Below are 20379 nucleotides of genomic sequence, written 5' to 3' on the forward strand. Positions count from 1 at the left end.
CTTCATGATGAGGGTGTACCGTGGCTCGGACATAACAGATCCAAAGAAGGGCGTACTGAGGATCTTATTAGTGGTCCAGTACCACTTCTGCAGCGGCTTACCAACAACTCCCTGGAGGATGACGAGCCCCAGGAACACCCAGATGTCGTTGCTGGTCACAGGTTCCCACTTCCTGCTCCGCGAGAACCTGGGTAGAGAAGATTCCTGCTGATGTTGCGCTGCATAGCGATTCGTCTCCTCAACGATCTTGCGGATGACGTCATCAGTCAGGAAGAGCTCCAGAAAGGACAGCGGACTCTCGTCGCACGCGATCTTCTGCCCGGGTGCCCCTGTGAAGGGGAACCTGGGTGGCGGAGCTTGAGTGGGGCTCCCCAGCTCACACCAGGTGCGTGCGACCGTCACTGGCTCCTCGGCTTCCTCATCACTGGTCTCCGTCTCCGAAGACAGGTTACCGGGAACCTCGCTGTCTGTCGATTCCTCTAGGAGCTCGTCTTCGCTGTCGCTTGCCTCGAGGACATTCAGCAACTCCTCGTCACGCACACGCCTCCGGGAGGACGAGGCCATGACCCCAAGCAGGGTACGGGGTCACGGGCAGCGACAAAAAAAAAACAGCAAAAGCAAACGCACAGGGATCACAGCGTCTTGAAAAAGACGGAAAGCAATACGCAATCTGACAGTAATATGAACGAAGCTAAGGCTGGAAAAAAGCAGTAATCGCACAGAAATCGCACAGAAATCACAGATGATAGCTGACAACAGACTAACACTGGATGCTGGGGACTCTGAAAGAGGGAGAGGCAGTAACGGTTCAGGGCTTTTATTGAGAGCTGACAGGTGTTTGTGTTTGTGCAAACAACTTTTGAATTACAGTAGCATGATTGGATTACATAGTTTGTTTCCCTATGTAATCTAATGATGCTGTCGCCGCGACGGACACTAGGGGGCGCAGGAGCCGGCGTCAGAGGAAGTGGCTGGGCTACGCCATCTTCCCTGACTGCCGGATCTCCGGGGAAGAGGGGAGCGGGGACCGGAGGATCGGGGGAGCCTGGGACCGGAGGATCGGGGGAGCCTGGGACCGGCAATCAGAGCCCAGCAGGAGGGAGAGGGAGCCCCGCAGCAGCCGCAGCAGCACAGAGAAGGCGGCCGAAATCACGCGCTGCACAGCGGTGAGTGGGGAAAGTGCTGGACGAGCTGAGCTCGCCCGAAACACTAGCAGCAACTTTTTCTTGGACGAGCTCAGCTCGTCCAGAACGCTAGGGTGGTTAAACAATGTGTTTGTAATGTCTATGGCACTTGTCATACATTCCTCATCATTAAACCATCAGATCGACCATCACTTTGTACACATCATATCATGTAAATATTGTGAAAGACGAATCAGGAAACAACCGTTTCTTGGGTGATTCACATGATCTATCTTTCAGTGTGTATGTAGCTTACGTAATTGTCACATAGTGTATGGCTCGTTTTAATCTTTAAGGTACCCAGAGATGTAAGATGGTCATTGTAGTCATTGCCTGACCTTGCTGGTTACCTAAGGATCAGTCAGTAAATGATTATAGACCTCTGGACACTGATGTCTTCAGATGCCCCCTGAGCAGTCATGCTTGGGGTCAGGATTAATTAGCAATATATGATTGTCACACTTGATCGCTCCTGTTTGTTTTTCTTAGAGCACAGTATAGATTTCTCTACTCCCTGCCTCCTCCATAGGCATATGAGCAGATCGACTAACCAGGTCACATTCACCAGGAGTTGGATCAGGGAATCTTCGGTGATGCAACCCGAAGAACGAGTGTTCCCTGATCCATCTTCCTACTGGGGGAACATGATGGTACACGACGGGCGCAAATGAGAGTTCAAACAAGCGAGGCACTTTGTGCAGAAATCATCGGGGATCTTAAAGAACCAATCCGCGCAAAACATTGTGTAATCGCGCACATGTACCCACGTCACGAATCATGGAAATGATCGCACATTGCGCAAAAAAAAAATCACCGGTCACGGGAGAAATCGCATGAAAAGTCGTGTCTTGGGTACATGCCTTGAGAAACCGATATCTCTCTGATCAGATCTCATAAAATCTTTTGGGAATTGGCCTCGTGATGCCACCGCGCCTGCCCGGCTCCCCTCCCCCCAAATGTTATATGTGCCCACCCGGTCTCCATACATTAACCATCTTAGCTGCGCGGACATGAGCTTCACGTCCGCAGCGGCAGGAGCTAGAGCGGTAGGGACGCGCTAGTCATGTCCTTGCAGTTTGGGGGGTCTGCAAGCGATCCTGCGGGAAGATGCCCGCGATCGCGCTGCTGCTGCTAGCAGGGAGGATTGGCTGCAGGGGACAAAAGTCCCCTGTGCCAATCCGAGCATGTCCGCTGAGATTAAACACTGTTTTTGTTAAAAAATAGTGTTTATTCTGTAAATCTCCCGCTGTCGTTTCCGCCGCCCGATCGTTAAATTTATGAATGGAAACAATGTTTCCATCCATAATCTCCCCGCTGCCGATGTGATCGGAGGCTTCCGATGGAAGCCTACGTCACTTCCACTTGTTACAATTTAACCAAACATTGTATCCTATGTAGCGTAATTGTACGCTACATAGAATTTTGCTCAGCGGGGACATCTTGTGGCCAAATAGTAATATACACCTACTTACTATAGGGGGGGGAAAATATCTATGTCAAGAGGGCGTCTTATTATTAAATAATGGGCTCAAAAATAGTGATGGATGTAAAACTGAAAAAAATGCACCTTTATTTCTAAATAAAATATTGTCACCATACATTATACTAGGGATATAATTTTAACGTTGCAATAACCGGGACAAATTGGCAAATAAAATGTGTGGATTTTAATTACGGCAGCATGTATTACTTTTAAACTATAATGGCTGCAAACTGAGAAATAATGATATTTTTTTTCATTTTTTTGTATTATTCCTGTCAAAGTGCATTTAGAATAAAATAATTTTTAACATAACCCAAAGAAAGCCTAATTGGTGGCTGAAAAAACAAGGTATAGATCATTTATTTGTGATAAGTAGTGATAAAGTTATTGGGGAATGAAAGGGATGAGCGCTGAAAGGGGAAAATTCCTCTCCTCCATAAGATGAAAAATACAGGCTGAAATGGTTAAAATACTTTACCTGTCCACTGCTGCTAAGTGTCCACTGTACTTCTGCATTGGCGCATCACGTGGCTGTCAGCATTATAGCACGTGGGGCGCCTCATGTGCATCACGTGGGACACAAATGCAGAAGTACAGCGGGCACTCGGCGGCAGCGGACAGGTAAAGTATTTTAATGCATTGGCACCAGGGGACATATATCACATTTTGGGGGCCAGCGGCCAGCGATTCTGTCACGTTCATCAGTCTCGATATCACACACATTTACTGCAGCGTAATCCGATTGACCGCGTCAGCCTGATATTTCCAAGCATGTTTGACTGTCTGATCAATACATTTGATCTATTTTGGCCCAAAATCATTGATCGGGCATACTTGCTGCGGCACCAATTTTTATCTGATTTGATGATAACTGTCTAATCGGATGGTCGATTGGCCACAAAATTGCAAAATGTATAGCCTCCTTTACTCTGTTGATCCGAGTAAACGTGTTCTTAGGAAGATGTTTCGCAATAGACTGTCAGATTGTGTCTGTATATCTGCTGTCTGATGACTATGACTAGGGATTTAAAGATAGAGAGATATTTCATGACCACAGTGCTGCCCCTGGTAGTTCAAAAGGACACTTTTTATCAGTGCTGCCTCTAGTGTGTTCCTGCTAGCCTAGATAGACATTTGATGATCAGCAGAAATCTACAGATTGCTTCATTGATCAGCCTGTGAGAGAGAGACCACAGCACTGCAGAACTCATCATTGTTGACTTTGGAGTGGCAGATGGATAATGTGCTGTAGAGCCAGGCATAATAAAATCACTATGTACTGAGACAAGTCTGCTCCCTATCAGAATTCCCCCCTCTTGTGCTTTCAATAGACAGGATCCTCTCATGGTGGCGACGGATTGCATTGCAGCCCTGTAGGAGGCATTCAGCTCTGAAGAACTGTGGTTTTGTGTGTTTTAAGTGGGACCGTGCTATTGGATTTGGAAGCGACTGTTGTAAGGTGCTGTGCCTTTAAGGGCAGTGTGTTTGTTTAGAACCTCCTCCTCCTCCTCTCTCAAGCTGCAATGTGCAGTTAGTTAGCAGACAGGCTCTGCGAAGCAGCATGCACAGGCTATTCTCTGTGTATACAACAAGGCTAGAGTGACATGCTTTGCAGGGAATAAAACTTACTGTGCAGATACCTGGCTGCCTACAACTACACACGTACTTACTGAGCCTGAAGGATATCACAGTAATACAGCAGAGGCGAAACAGACGGATATGCAGAAATTCATTAACTGCCTGAAGGATTGCTGTGGACGCTGAAGGCAGGAATCACAATCAACTCACTTGTCCTTTGACGGGAATATAAAAGCTGAAAGCTGGAGCTTGGAGAACAGAGAAGTTGCTTGGGGTCCTAGGATTGGCGCACCAGCCATGCGCTTTGGATAAGCAAGTCGTGTTTTATGTCCGCCACATTGCAAACTTAAGAATAAAACAACTTCTTTGCGATCACAGAGACGCATATTGGCAACCTGGTGTCCCTCACCTTGGTCGAGAGCTGCCAGTTATTCCCTGGCTTCTTTTCTTCTTGGCACTGTCTGGTTGATTTTAACGAATGTTAGCGGGATTTGTCAAGAAGAAAATGTGTGGCATTGGTTTCTGGAAACTGTCCATCTCGGTGGGGTTAGTGCTGGTGATCCTGAGCGAGGTGGCACCTCAGCCTTGTCCAGCTCAGTGCACTTGTAGCGGGACCACAGTGGATTGCCATGGACTAGCTTTGCGTAACGTGCCACGAAACATCCCCAGGAACACAGAAAGATTGTGAGTATATCTATCGATGATGAGCCCTTGCCTTCCAGTCTAATTATCACACTATAGATTTTATGCCTGCTAATTTGCACCTTGCGTTGATAGCATCTACTGACATATGTCCAGTCGTAGACTATACCTAGACAATATCAATGAACACTTTTTATAGCTTGTGGTCAGTTGTTTATATAACCCTGTGTGGAAGTATAATATAGGCATATGCCAGTGTGAGATCTGAATCAAACATCCAGTGCCTGTCTACAGTGGACCATGCTATCTACTATGTACTGTCCAGGCTTGGTTGTCTCTCAAGTGCAATGATCATCAATATTTATGCATGATGTGACATAATCAATGGTGCAGTTGCCTCTCCAACGCCTTCTAGCCTGACGAAGGCACCAGCACTTTCCCTGGCCATGGGAAGCAGGCTCATCCATCCTGAAACTATTTCCCACTGTGCCTGAATGTAACATTTCCAAGCCTTGGCTGGAGCTGCACCACCACACTGTAACAGCAGTTTAAATCTCACCAGTTCATTACTCAGTGCTCATGACGTCAGGCGTGCAGTGAGAAAACGTCTGCATTTTAGTACCACTTTGCTTCTTTATTTTTATTCTTTGTTGAATTATAATGGTTATTCTTTTTAGCAAGAAGTAACTAGCACAGTACACATGATACAGGGAGAAAGAGAGCAGACCAACCAGAAGGTAGTGGGCTAAAGAGACAGCTGTGCCTGATCTTATCTCACTCTGTCAGTTTCACTTGTAGTGCTGGCGGAATTACTTTGATAAAGACCTCGAAATTTACCATCACCCTTTGCAAATTTAAACAAAGATGACCTGTAACAAATCCGTTGCTGGCGTGTTCACTTAAATATGAATTTTAACTACTTTACATTTAGTATCTTCAAACTAGGAGAAAGTAAACCTTCTTTGTATTACCGTAATTATCTGTACTAGGGGGGGAAAATAACAAAAAAAAATAAAAAATTTTTTTTTTTGCATTTGAAGCTATCATGGATTCTTACCAAAGAAATGATTCAAACTCCAGTCAAAGCAGCAGACTGTTGAGAGATCTCATACCATCTCCAAGTGTTGACAAGCCAAAGTTTAGGCAAACATTACATTGAACATACTGCCATCTAGACAGCAGCCCTGAGCAATATTGTACTAAAAGATGTCACTCACTACCTGTTCATGTCTGCTAAAGTTGTTTAATTTTTTAATACAAACAACATAACTTTTTGAATTTGTTTAAAACTCATCCAGGACATTCTAACGAGAGATGCTACAGGCATCAAAACAGTGTATTCTATATGTTAAGTAGGCAGAGTCAGTTATTTTGTTTTCAAGAGTAGTTAGCAGAGTATAGGAACAGATGTGCAAACAAACTTTTTTTCTTAGGTTTCTTAAAGTTTGTTGTGACTTTACTGTGTCACCAGCAGCAGTGTTAATTCAGATCCCTGTTTAGCTGAACTGGCCCTCATGAGGGCAAGGTTAATTTGAGATGTTGAACTAAGATAGCAGCTAAATTATAACTACCCAAAGAGGCATATTAGCATTGAAATTATAGCAAAAAAAATAAGTGCCCCAGTTTCCATTGAAAAATAAAAATTCCAAAGTGAAGGTTTAATTTTCTAGCTTCAAGATTCTTAAAATTGCAGCATAATGTGTATCTTTTGAAGTTCAAAGTCTTAATACTGACATTTTTTTAGCCCAGGTATGTTTGCAATAGGAAATTGGTCAATTATACTCTATCTAAAGTCTTCATGCATGATTGAATTTCATTAATAAGTGGAGGACTTTTTTTTTTAAACTTGTGCTAAGGTTACATAATAAATGATTTATTGCTATATTCTGTTTATTCTGTATACACAGCATTTGAAGAATTGTGTAAATATTGTCAGATTGTAAAAAAATATCCAAACAGATGTACCATATGATAACAGTATTAGGCTTGGCTTTGATTAAAAAGTTCTTTAATGGCTTTGCTACAGTGTTTACATTTTTGAGATGTCTAACTCAAATTAGTTTATGATGTCTTTTTCTAACCATAAGACACTTTTGAATGCTCCTTTAAGATAAGGCTTAAATGTGTCACTTTATCAAGTCAAGCCTGGAACAAAGTTATCTTTTTCAGATAACATTGATTTGCTGTAGAAATAGTTTGATGGGGTTTCAACTCTTTAAAAAAATACAATAAAAGTAAATGTTGCAAAAACTTTTTGTAGTGGTATTTTTAAATCATTTATGTTTTTTTCCACCCTAATTTTCAGAGATTTGAACAGTAACAACATTACAAGAATAACCAAGACAGACTTTGCAGGTCTGCGGCATCTTCGCATTTTGTAAGTATTTCTTTTTTTTTTATTATTATGATCGTTTGTTTCCTTTGTATAGTGATTTACTATTACTTGCGTGCTAAATTACATTCCAAACACCTCTTCTACATCTAATAAAATGAATAAAATATTAGCATATTAAATATTAATTTCCTATATATTTCAAATTGTTCCTCTAAAAGAAAAAAAAAATCATATCTCCATATTATGCAGGTCTTTGGGCGGTTTGTAAAAAAAAAATGGGCACTGGTAAACTTTTTCTGTTCTGGAAAACAGCTTGAAAAGCTCAGTTATTCGAGTTATGCATTTTATTAACGTAACAACTGTCATCTGCAAGTAATTAGTTATAATTGTCAGTGTTTTCACACAATTTGTAAAATTGGAGTGTATTTCTGTTTTGTCTCAGCTCAGTCAGCTATTGTCCTATTAGAAAAATAAAGTTTCTCTTGGAAAGAAAAAAAATCTAACTAATTGGAAGTGTAAGAGTGTTCTTCATGTGTTATGCAATGCATGATCCAATACTTTTTTTTTTTTTTTAAGTGTTAACACGGCTTAGTACACATAACAATGTGTATGTGCTGGATTCACCCTTTGGCACAAAGCTCTTATTTCACACGCTTACTTTTTTCTTGAAGCAATCTTCTAGGGAGACAAAAAAATCCATAAAAAAATTAAAAAATGTACAAGTAACATTAGATGCATTACTTTTAGAGGTGACATATTAAGTACTTTTTTGCTATCAGATTATTTTTGACCCTCAGGTGTTGATTAATGGGGATGATTGTTAAAATGTCAATAATTTCAAACACCACTAAACTTTTGTCTATTAGCGCCCTATTAAAAAGAAGTTATAGAACTTGCAGTGTTCAGGGCTAAACACAAACTTTTAAAACTAGTTGAATTTGCCATGACATAAAGGCAGTTATCGGTGCTTGAATGATCATTAGCTGTATGAAAATGCATCTTTTCTTTTCCGAATTTCAGGCAGCTGACTGAGAATAAGATTAGCACCATTGAAAGGGGAGCATTTCAAGATCTGAAAGAACTGGATAGATTGTAAGTATTTGAACCACACCATAAATTATAACTTTTTGTCTTGTGTGTTCGCGTCATAGAACTTTATTAGAAATGCCGTAAGCAAGTTATATATGGTATGGAGTATTTTAAGATGAATAGTTTGTTATAGGTGTTTTTTTTTTTAAGTTTGTAGCAGTTTTTAATGTTTTGCCAGAACTTTAGACCTCAAAGCTGGCATTGCCTTGGCACAACACAATGTGAATGAAAAGAAAACAGGGAACAAATTAATTTATTTTGTACTTCTCACTCCACCTTTTGTCCTGTAGGGGGAAACTATTTCTAAGTGAAAGTTGAGTTTTCACAGAAACCAACTCACACGTTCTTATGTAAAATAACTGCCCTGGGCAAGAAAATAGTTTGCATAATTCCACTCATTGTCTATTGATGATCAGCAGGTTACCCAATACTCTCTGCTGTTGTGTTGTGTGCAGAGTCATTATGAAGCTATAATTAGTCATTAAGTAAACATAAATAACAGCTATGTGTAAAGTAAAGCTTTCAAAGTATTGTCATTCTTTGGGTTTGATTGAGACTGTGTAACTAATCTCAACTGAGAAGCACATTTCCACGTTTCGCTGAACTCCTTTTCTCAAATACTTTTCTTGGCCTCGTCATAGAACCTAATCAATGGGCATTGTATTATAAAATAACTTATCCCGCAGATGAGTGTGTGAGCATTTGTGAAGTAGTAAAAGAATATAAAAAACATTTCCCGTACACTAGTGACGTACAGCAGTCTCATTCTATATGTGCAGCAAGAGTGATCACATGGGAGCTTAAGGCCTGGAAGCTTAGAAACTTTTTTCTGGTTTTCTGTTCAAGTCTGCTGATGAGGAAAGTTAAGTTAAAAAAAACCATGGCATACTACTATTTCAAAAATGTGTGCATGTTAGATGAAGGGAATCTGTTTGCCCCCTGGTCACTGATAGGCCTTACACTCACTATGAATCTGGTTTTCAAGGATGCAGTTTCCCTACATAGGAAAATACGTAGATGGTCTGATAGTTTTAGCAGCCAATAAGCTCCTGTTTCTGTATAGCATAGTCATCAGGGTTGAAAGTGGGCAATTTCCAGCCAACAAACACTGAAAGTAGAAACCCCCATTAAATTGCACTAAGCGATAAGACACCATTGCGCATACCATATACACATACTTGTGGTAGACACAATAAAGCATAACAAATATTTCAGACTAGTGTGCATCATTAATCTTCTAGCTGCAAAAGTTTGAACAACAAAACCACACATTTATCAAGTGGAGTTACACCAAAGCTTTTAGCTTCACCAAGGTGCATAATATTTTTGACAGTTGTGTAGGCCTGTTATGCCTGTTATTTTGGTGGTGCTTGTTTTGGGGCCTGTGTCATCATCTATATCTTTGCTTACTTTGGTGTTTGCTTGTCTCGCTCTTTATTTTCAGTCATTACATCATTCCAGGGCTTTTTAAATTTAGATATTGCCGCAGTGCCCCAGATAAGGGCCATAGATGACAGCAGAGGGTGATTCCCGAAAAGATAATGTCTGTGTGAAAGATTACCAGTAGCCGCTGTTCAGTGGGTGTTCTACTTGTTGTATCATTTTACATGAGGGTGTTTCTTCTATTTTAGCTTCACTTTTGTTTCCCGTTGAAAATGTTTTGGCTCACAAGTGTGAAGTCTGTTTTTTTTTATGAAAGAAATATTTGTAGCTTGAGTGTCGTTACAACAGTCCATCATTTTATTATAGTTGTGCAGACTTCTTATGCTTTAAACTGTGGGGGCATAATGTGGTAATACACTGGGGAGACCTGTTATGCAGTAAAAGGGTCGATGTGATGGGTGGTGAGAGATCTGACCATGTTCACCAAGATCACTCTGCCTGAGAGAAATCCAACCTTTTACCCCCGTTGGATTGCAAATACAGTACCTGTGCATGACCTACTGGAAAACTAATGTACAATAAAGAAGTGCTCACACAAGCGGTCCAGTTTCACAGATCTAACTCAAGCCATTTGTGTTGCTTACAAATATCAGGATACACTTATTGGCAACTTTTCCAAAGCGCCTCTTTCCAAAAGCCTAAAAACGTGTAGCTTGTCTCAGTTAAATATTTGAGGCCTAGATAGATTTTGTTTGCAGAGGATACAGCTACAGATCTGCAAAGGGCACCATTATTTATCAGATGCAGCTTTAGATTAGCGAAACTTTTGATATCTGACTAACATTGCACATTTATCTGGATATTTCAGCAGATGTTATCCGAACACCACTGTCACTCGCTTTGTACTACTCATTGCAGTACCAAGACCTTGGAAATGTTTATTGCTCACACCCACAGCTTCCTGCACCTACCCATATTGATAACTAATAAGAGAAAAGTAGGATACACCCAACTTTTTTCTTCTCAATGATTTTCATAGGGACCTGTCCAGCATAGAATATCAAAAGAAGAGATGAGGGTAGTGAAATCCCCCTGGTGCGATCAGGCCCCCACACTCCTATGCTCGGCTGCTCCCAGTAAAATCACTGCAAAAGTTAGAAAAAAGGAGGGGCGCGCTGAGCCTTCTGTCTTCCACAAAGTAAAGTCCCTAAAGGACAGGTCTCACCTGGGTTCACAGTGGCTGGCACAACGGGCACAACGTACACAGCCTCGGTGCGCCTTGTCCCACTTCGTCGTGCCGGGGACTGAGTTCTCCATGATCGCAGGGCGGAAGTGACGTCACTCTCTCGGGGAGCTCCTGTATTGATCGCCTAGAGACGCTAGGACACATGACACTGAGCGTCCTAAGCAGCTTTTGAATAGCAAATCCTCGTGGGGAGATAGGGAGACTGTATAGTAGCTATAAAAAGTATAAATTTAGTAAAAACGACGCGTTTCGAAGAGAAACGGTCTCCACTTTTTCAAGTTCATATACCATACAAGAACTTGAAAAAGCGGAGACCATTTCTCAGCGAAACGCGTATTTTCCCAGTCCCCGGCTTGGCTCAGTGGGACAAGGCGCACCGAGGCTGTGTACACTGTGCCAGCCACTGTAAAACTCAGGTGAGACCTGTCCTTTAGGGACTTTACTTTGTGGAAGACAGAAGGCTCAGAGCGCCCCTCCTTTTTTGTATTCCAGCATAGAATATGACACAGCGCTTGTTGCGACCCACTTTTTTGTTGTTTGATCATCTATTCATGTTGATCTGAGAAAAGAAACAGCCTTTCCCAATTAAGTTTTGATAGATACAATTATTAGGCATACAAAAGCATTGTGCATGAGATTCACCATGTTGTATTGTTTATGTATATGTTATGGCAAGAACCAAAAAGTTGGCCACTTTGGGATCTGGCCAGCAAATTTGCATAAGTGGCCAGCTGCTTCGGCTAATATGGAAACAACTCATGTTTAACTTACAGTTTTGAACTTTGGCTGGCCAGAATACAAAATAACAGGACCCAGCCAGCCAAGTCCCAAAGAAGCAAGTGCCTTTCAGCAGTAACAAACAGGTGCAGTGGACCCTCCTTCCCCCCGCCTCTGTGTTTCCCTCACTTCTGTTGCACTTATGGGTCTCCACTCTCACTTCTTCCTCCCATTCGTTCTCTGGCCCTTCCCTTGCAGCTAACACAACTACCGCTGCCAGACTTCCTTCCGCCCCAGTCACCGCTGGCAGCATTCAATTATCTTAGAGAACACAAATAGAGATGAGGGGAAGGACAGAGGTTCTCCAATTACAATACTGGCCCCTCCACACCATGTCCTCTGCATTAGCTCCCTGCCGCTAAACTCAGGAAAGCCTTTCTTTGGAGCTTGGCCAACCAGAGCCTGCCCTTTCCCGTTCTGGCCAGTCAAAGTTCGAAAGCTGAACTTGCAAATGGGTAATTCGCATATTGGCCGCATTAGTTGGCCACTTGGTAAATTGGCCAGCCAGATCCCAAGTGGCCAGACTTCAGATTCTGCCCGTAACATATATATGTATATCCCCACTAACAAGACACTAAATGAATTTTAAAAACTGGAGCTTTTCCATGGGATACCTGTGTTGATCTATCACGTTTGAACTTATTTTACTTAGATTGGTATTTACATCTATTATTAAAATTGTTACTACGTTAACTTTTGAAAGGTCAACAACATGCATAACATCACAACTTGAGATGGGACAAATTCCACATTTTCTCTAATCTGAATAATAAGAAAAAACCTCTCGATTTTCTCTAATCTTTTAAATCTAATGAATCCTTTACATAAAAATTGGGTGATCCATGCAAGAATAGTAGTTAGACTTAGAATAGTATATTCTAAGTCTAAGTACAATTCTTACACAAATCACACAATTCTCATATACAGGATTTGTTAGATTCGAGATTTGAAAGATTAGAGAAAATCGAGGATCTTTTTGGATTCGGATTTGAGAAAATTTGGGATTTGTCCCATCTCTAATCACACTCCACAACAACCCACATTTGTTAGAGGCAAACAGTGTATTTATATCAGAGGCTGTGCCAATTACCATTCATACGCACGCACGCACGCACGCACGCACGCACGCACGCACACACACACACACACACACACACACACGTTCCTATGTCTGACTATGGCGCATTTCAAGGGAGAATTTCTACAGACCCCTGGTCCATGCTGGCCACAGTATTGTACCAAATCAAATAATAAATGTTTGGAGATGTGATTGCATGCTTAGTTAGTTGGGCACACAAGATGAGATAATTTTACTGACCAATTGTGGTTGCAATAAAAAAAGGAATTTGTGTATTTTATGGATGTTTTTCTGAATATTTGGTATCTGACTCTGTACAGACTGCCATCTTTGCCTGACAGCCTTTGATACTAATACACTGTTGTGTGAGTTATGGTGCTATGTGTGATGTTTTTTAATTTGAAATCTGTAAAGTTGATGTGGTAACATTTTTAATTAGAGTGTGGAATACCAGTCCATCTATGATGATGTATGAAAGCTGACATGAACGCTGTGTCTCTAGTCAATGACCTAATGTACAATTGCTATATTTCAAATATATTAGATCAATGCAGGTAATCCATTGGAAAGTTATATAAAAGTTTTTTGCAAATTGGATACATCAAAAGGGCCTTAAGTTTTAGTATTGCTTTATTCCCACTTTATTCCCAGGTTATTGCTTTATTCCCACTTGAGAGTAAAACTTACTTTTTTTTATCTGTTTTACTGCATACCCAAACAATGAACAGCTCCTATTTTATATTTAGGAGCCATTCACACTTATCAGTCCATTGGATCCATTGCATTAAAGAGAACCTAAACTGAAAAGGATATGGGTTTTTCCTTTCAAAATAATACCAGTTGCCCGACTCTCCTGCTGATTTTGTGTCTCTAATCCTTTTAGCCACAGCCCCTCAACAAGCATGCAGATCAGGTGCTCTGACTGAAGTCAGACTGGATTAAGGCCCATACACCTGTTGGATTTTTCCGAACGATGGGTCGTTTGAACGTTCCGTCGTTCAGTCGTCCGCACGCCAAATCGGGCGTGTGTACAGTCCGTCGTTCGGGTGATAAGACTTGCCTTGAGCGATCCGCCCAGCATGCTTGTTTCAGTTGTGTGATTCAGCCACTACTACAACCAAAGAGATCAGCAGGACTGCCAGGCAACTAGTATTGTTTAAAAGGAAACCTCCATATCCCTCTCAGTTAAGGTTCCCTTTAAATGGACCGCTTTTATGTACAGTCCATGATAATCCCTGGCAGGTGGATGCATACCCCCATATAGCCTACGGTGGAAAAGCATCTGCCCTGAGCTACAGCTGGACCACAGCGGACCATCGGAGTGGACACTAATCAATCTGATCCCACTGGCCACACATGATCCAGCTATAGAAGCTGAAGATGGGAACTGAGCCTAACACAACTTCTGCCAGAAGACTTTAAGCCACCCCTTCCTTTTTTTTTTCTGTACTATCACTAGATATTGATGTTGTTGGGAACACTTCTATAAGGTTTGGTTCACTAACCAGAGGTTAATGATTTTATAATGTTTTTGATGTAGGGGTTTTCTAAGCACAGTCATACCACTGCTGTTTTAGGCTCAGTTTGCGACACATGTGACAGCAGCCACAGAAATCTCAACATGTCATGATTTGGATTTTCTTAATGAAGAAGAAACAAGATAAGTGCATAGTTTTAAGGCCTTGGTAGATCGCATGGTCCTGTAAATCAGTAATTGCTCATCCGTAATTTGGTTAATTTGGTGCACTCGTGAAGATGCAGCAGACAATGAAGTTTTCATTTTCCAGTTTTTTACATTATGCCCCATGCATGAGCATCTTAAGTCAAGCCATACAAAATGAAATTTTACTCCTCACTTCTGTCAACTGTAGGCATAGACAAAACTTTGAAGTGCTAACGTCCTTGTTTTCAGTTTCTGGTGCTCATCCAACTTTGTGTGCGGTTATCTCCGACCAAATTCCTTAAGCCTTTTGTTTGCAAAATAAGTTGGCTGCCATAGGGGTATTTTCAAGCTGCAGGGGAGGTTGTTCGTGCTGTCCCAAAGAACCAGGTGTGCAAGTCTTTATCACTCTGTGAGGCTTGACTGTTCAGGAGTATTGTAAGCCCACATGTTGCTCATACTGTAAGAAAAGATGTGCCTGTGTTGTGCTGACAACCATCAGCTAATCTCCTGACTCTTTGGGTAGTTCTGGAGGTTCATTTACAGAAATTCAGATATGGAATCTTTTTGTATCAGACCTTTAAATGAAAACTAAAAAATAAATATGAAGCTATATAGGTTTTCATCGTGAACCAAAAGTGGAAATAAGATAAGAAAATTAACAATTGTAGATATAAAAAATTTGAAGTAAAGCTTTTTCTGAAGTCCAGTTTTTTTAAATTTAGTTTTAAGGGTTACAAAATGAAGACCCAACGTCTCTCATGGCGGGCAGGAATGTTTATCGCAGTCACACATTCATTTTATGACCTCATATTAATTTCGCTGCAGTAGTGCGTTTTACATGGTACTCTGCAGCAAGGGAAAATATCACGGAGAATCCGTGAAATGGCCCAAAGACACTAAATGCAGCACTGATTCAACATTTAGTGCAAACCTCACTATGGTGACTGCCACTGAACCAATATTTGCTGAGAAAAACAAAGGGTAAACTTCTGTGTGACAGCTGCATTGGCTGTAAGCAGTAGAATGCTTTTTCCCCCTCACTTTACTTCATAAATATCAAACTCTGGCCCTCAGAGCCATTCAATTTGGCCCTCAAGTGGTTTCCCCACTTTCCATTATGTTTGGCCTTCTCTAGACCACTAGGAGAGCAATATTGGGGTAAAGCCCTAGAACACCAGGTGAGCCATATGTGGGAGATGGGGGAAATAACTAAACACTAGGGAACTGTATAGGGGAGGTAGAGGACCACTAGGACCACTAGACACCAGGAAACTGTATAGCGGATGGAGGGGGCCATAAGACACCTGGGAATTATATAAGGGAGGAAGTTGGCCAGTAGACATTGAGGTTGGCCCGGGACTTGGTCCCAGCGTACAATTTCGGCCCACTTAGTATTTGAGTTTGACACCCCTGCTCTACTTGATATGATATTACTTTGGGATAAAGACACATAGGATAACCAAATTGGCAATAGGGAGTAGGGAGACTTTATTTTTATTGTAAGTTGCCCCAGATTGTACTTCCACATTAAAAGAAAGTTCAGACCTAAAAGGTTGCCATAGGCAGCAAAAATATATTCATCTCCCCATATTTATATATGAGATCCAGTAAGTGGCGAGGAGTTACAGGTTGTATGCATGTGCTTTGGAACAATGCTTTAACTTTAACGCTATTAAACAGATCTAGAAACCAAGTGCTGGTGTGCAGGAGAGACTCCTGGAATAGAGCGCTGTAATCCATTGCGTCTTTACTGAAATAACAGGTTTTTATTGGCAGTTCCCCTATAGCTTTTATATTTTGCTTTCCTACGTTACAGTGCATTGTCCGGAAATTAGAATTTCTGAGCACACACTGTCCTGGTTGATACAAAGCCTATCTCCCGCTGCTCATTATTGTACTGTTCAGCCTGAAGGGTCCAGAGCTTTCTGATCTGATTCTGGCATAGTCAGATCAGTCAGATCTAGCGGCCTGGTCAATGTCTGCCAGCTAGCTTATTCCTTATTTCCTCCTAAGTGCCTTCATTACTGGACTGTCCCAAGTGTCAGACCCATCTGTGTTCTTTTACTACAGCCTGTACAGTTCCCGCTGTTTGAGTAGTAAAAGGACTTGACATTTAATGGTTTATGTGCAACTATACATTATTCTTTATGAATACTTCATGGAAGTATTAAAATATTACTGCACAGGTCTAGCCAATAGAAATTAAAATAAACATAAATAATCTTTGTTTCAGATAGTATACAGTAGAATCTTGTTATAGTAAACGCTGATATAGTAAACCTCTGGATATAGTAAACTCAGACCATAGGTCCTAACCATGTGCCTCTATGAATATACAATGTATAATGAATCCTGATATAGTCAACTTCTGATATAGTAAACTACTTGGACAGGTTCCTTGATGTTTACATCAGCATCCATAAATGCGTATCTAGTGGATTTGCAAAATTGGATGAACACCAGCTGGCTGAGGCTGAACTCTGACAAAACAGAGGTGTTGGTGGTAGGTGGTCCACACATGATGGATAAAGTTCAAAATGCTCACCACCTCAAACTTGCAATTGGGGGAGATACTGTACAGTATAAAGACTCTGTGCGAAACCTTGGGGTGATCCTGGATGGAAATCTAAAACTCAAACAGCAGATATCAGCTGTCGTCAAGTCTTCCTTCTTCCATCTAAGAAATATAGTGAAAATCAAACACCTTATCCCAGCTGAAGACCTACCTTTCCTGGTTCATGCATTTGTATGTATCCTCCCGCCTAGACTACTGCAACGCCCTGTTCATCGGATCTATAGATAAGGTTCTGCGCCCCTTACAGCTAGTACAGAATGCTGCAGCCAGACTCCTAGCTAATGCCCCCCCGCAGCTCACACATCACCCCAGTACTGCAAACTCCTCACTGGTTGCCAGTAAAATGGAGAATCAATTTTAAGATCTGCCTGCTGACATTCAAGGCTCTACACCACATGGGACCCAAATACATAGCGGATCTATTGGAACTTTATGCCCCTCCACGCACCCTCCGCTCTGCCAACAAGATGAAGCTGGTTATTCCCAGGATACACTTAACATTTTGTGCTCGGGCCTTTTCCTATGCAGCCCCTACTCTATGGAACTCACTTCCACAATCAGTACGAGAGGCTCCTTCTCTGGACAGCTTTAAAAAAAAGGCTAAAAACTCACCTCTTTCCCCTAGCCTTTGAGATTGCATAATGCAGGGTCACAGCGCTTTGAGTCCCCAGGGAGAAAAGCGCTATATAAATATTATTGTTATTGTTTACTGTAAAGGGATTCTACTGTACCGTAGTTAATATTTAGACTCTCCTAGTTTTTATTGCAGACTGTTTTTCCGTAATATGGAATATGCCATCACAGGAAGTGAGGTACAACTTTTCAATAGTGTTCTAAAATAAAAGTTGAATACTTTAAGTGATGGTTGCATAGCTTGAAGAAAGACATATGTAAAAAAGAACCAAGAGCCCAATATAGTGTAGTAAGTCAAAATGTTTTGATTAATGTAACGAGTATAGAGTAATACTCACAAACCAAGGTTACCTCCAGGCAACCACTGTGTAGGCAGGTGGGGAGATTTTCCTGTCCCCACTCGGGATTAAGAAGTCGCTCTCTGTAGACGTGAAAACAAGGGGTATCCCCCTCCACCAAGGGTGGACATTAGACGTATTGTAAAGGTGAACAGAGGCGCCAAAAGGATAAAAATAATACTTAAAATGTTTAAAAATTGCTTAGGAGGCAGTGGTGGACTTACCTCCTGCAAGCAGACACATAGGCTGTGTATTCAAGACAAGGTATGTTTTATTGGTACACTCCAGGGAATAATCGCAACGTGTTTCGCAGGCTAAACCCGCTTCATCAGGCAAATAAAGGATAGGAGTACACGACAGCAGAGTGTCCGGGTAACACCTGGCGCCTCAGTTGAAGAAAGACATATTTGTGATTTTTAATCTCACTATTCAGTCAATGTTGTGGGCACGATCATCTCATGGATAAATACATTCTGTCCTGACTCTACATAGCGCCCAGATGCATTTTTGATAAACCCCACATAGCAATTAGATTAATTCCCTGGATTAAAGCCCCAAGCAGTTTATTTGCACTAACGTGGTAATATTCACAATATCCAAAAAGCACACATAAATTGTAGCGATGTATAGTGACTAAGTACACCAAGACTTCTAATGGCATTTATTTTTGTGACTTTACCCTCACTTCCTCAGTACCAGTACACAGTACTGGTACTTAGGAAGTTTATGCACCAAGTCAGGCTACCTTAGGCTTTAGGCAACAATCAGCAGTTTTTGGGTTCGCTGATGACTAGTAAGGATGAGCCAGATCAGTTTTGTAAGAAGCAGAACTGAGTGCAAGGAGGGTGCCGTGGCAGAGAGGGTTAAAGCGGAACCGAGAGAAAAAAACTAACTATGACAAGTAACTTGTCTATGTATCTTATCTAAAATTTAGATTTACACCGCAAATCTAGCTGCAAACAGCTTCAACAGTTTGATTATTTATTCCTGTGATACAATGAGGGCAGCCACGTTCTGTTTGTCACATTACACACAGGCAAGCTGAGAGCATCTGCAGCCCTCAGCTCAATCTCCTCTCTTCCTCCCTCCTCCCCTCTGCCTCTGAAATCTCTGGCTAGTAACCTCCTCCTCCTCTTGCCCAGACCGAGCTCCCATAAGCCCTTTCTACACGAGTCTGAGAATACCAAGGCACTCTGAAGCTGTGGGCGAGGCTAGTTTAGTTTATAGGAAATTAGTGTATTAAAACAAAATAATAAAAAGTATTTGGCTTGAGGAATGCCATATAAACTGTATGAAAGGAACACAATTATGCAATGAGTAAAAGTTTATCTCGGATCCACTTTAAGTTGCCTGTACCACCACCCCTTGCCACTGTGCTTATTGACATTTGGGGAAACCATAGTATTGTTTCATAGAATAGAGCTTATAAAATTGTATAAAATACAACCCAAATTGGATGCTTAGATACTGTATCTGTGTTGTTCTTAAGATTTGCAATAATTAACATTGAAAAGAATACAACCAAAATCGTACGTAAAATGTTGGTGTTTATCAGTCCATCTCTACTTATTTTCTGTTTATGTGAAATATTTATTTTCCAACAATCTCTGTTTTTCAACCTGGAATAACATTACCATTCTTATTACTCTCGACCGTCTTGCAACATTGCGGGATTACCATTCTCTTTTGTGTGAGGTACATTTAGATCTGTGTAGGAAGCCACTGTCTGAGAACTCTGAAGCGGTAGGACAGGAGATTTGGGTCTTTTTGAATGGAGACCAAGTTCTATATGAACAGATCTTTTATAGTTGTCCCCAGCTGTTGGCTCAGAGTAAATATTTCATATTTGTGAGGAAAAGTCGAAAGAAACCCTTTTGTTTACAACTGCCAAGTCCATCTGATGGAGGTACATTGTTATCTGACAACCAATTCATCTCCTTGGGACCCTGGAATTCAGAAGCATTTCTAAGGCAACCTACAGATACATTACAAATATAGCTTCTTTCATTAGCTGGCTCAGCGATTGACGCCGAAGAGAGATCTCGCTCATGTTCCCTAGTGAAAAGGCAAGCCGCTCTTAACTTTTTACGTGAGCAAATTATGACTGAATGTTCTGAACAAAAGCCCTTGGTAGGACCTTTTTCTATTACAAAGCATTATGCAAATTTAATAGGGTAAGTCCGTAGAACATTAGCTTATGTGTGTTAAGATTATAAAGTGAACACTTGTAAGCCTCACCAAATGAAAAGATGGGCAGAAAATCGGATAATGGGGCATTAAGACTCAACCACCAATAGATTTTGTGTTAAAATAGCTTAATAGGTTGGAATATCAATCTATTCCTGTCTACTTTATAGGGATACCTTATTTCAAGG

At 41.3% G+C, this 20379-nt stretch overlaps 1 protein-coding gene across 11 annotated transcripts in view; it reads left to right on the plus strand.

Annotated features, from left to right (window-relative positions):
- SLIT2 (slit guidance ligand 2) overlaps nt 1–20379 on the plus strand; it is a 530767-nt gene that overhangs the window by 63064 nt on the left and 447324 nt on the right. For 6 of the 11 annotated variants that reach the window (XM_068277958.1, XM_068277967.1, XM_068277986.1 and 3 more), the window contains exons 1-3: nt 4011–4929; nt 7193–7264; nt 8243–8314. In XM_068277958.1, the coding sequence (XP_068134059.1) occupies nt 4724–4929; nt 7193–7264; nt 8243–8314 (350 nt within the window). In that variant the 5' untranslated portion in view covers nt 4011–4723. Of the gene's footprint in view, nt 1–4007; nt 4930–7192; nt 7265–8242; nt 8315–20379 lie in introns of those variants that run through there. The other 5 variants (XM_068278000.1, XM_068278021.1, XM_068278031.1 and 2 more) reach the window with 4 other exon arrangements.

This window comes from Hyperolius riggenbachi, chromosome 1 (genome assembly GCF_040937935.1).
Source record: "Hyperolius riggenbachi isolate aHypRig1 chromosome 1, aHypRig1.pri, whole genome shotgun sequence".
In the NCBI taxonomy this organism is placed as follows: domain Eukaryota; kingdom Metazoa; phylum Chordata; class Amphibia; order Anura; family Hyperoliidae; genus Hyperolius; species Hyperolius riggenbachi.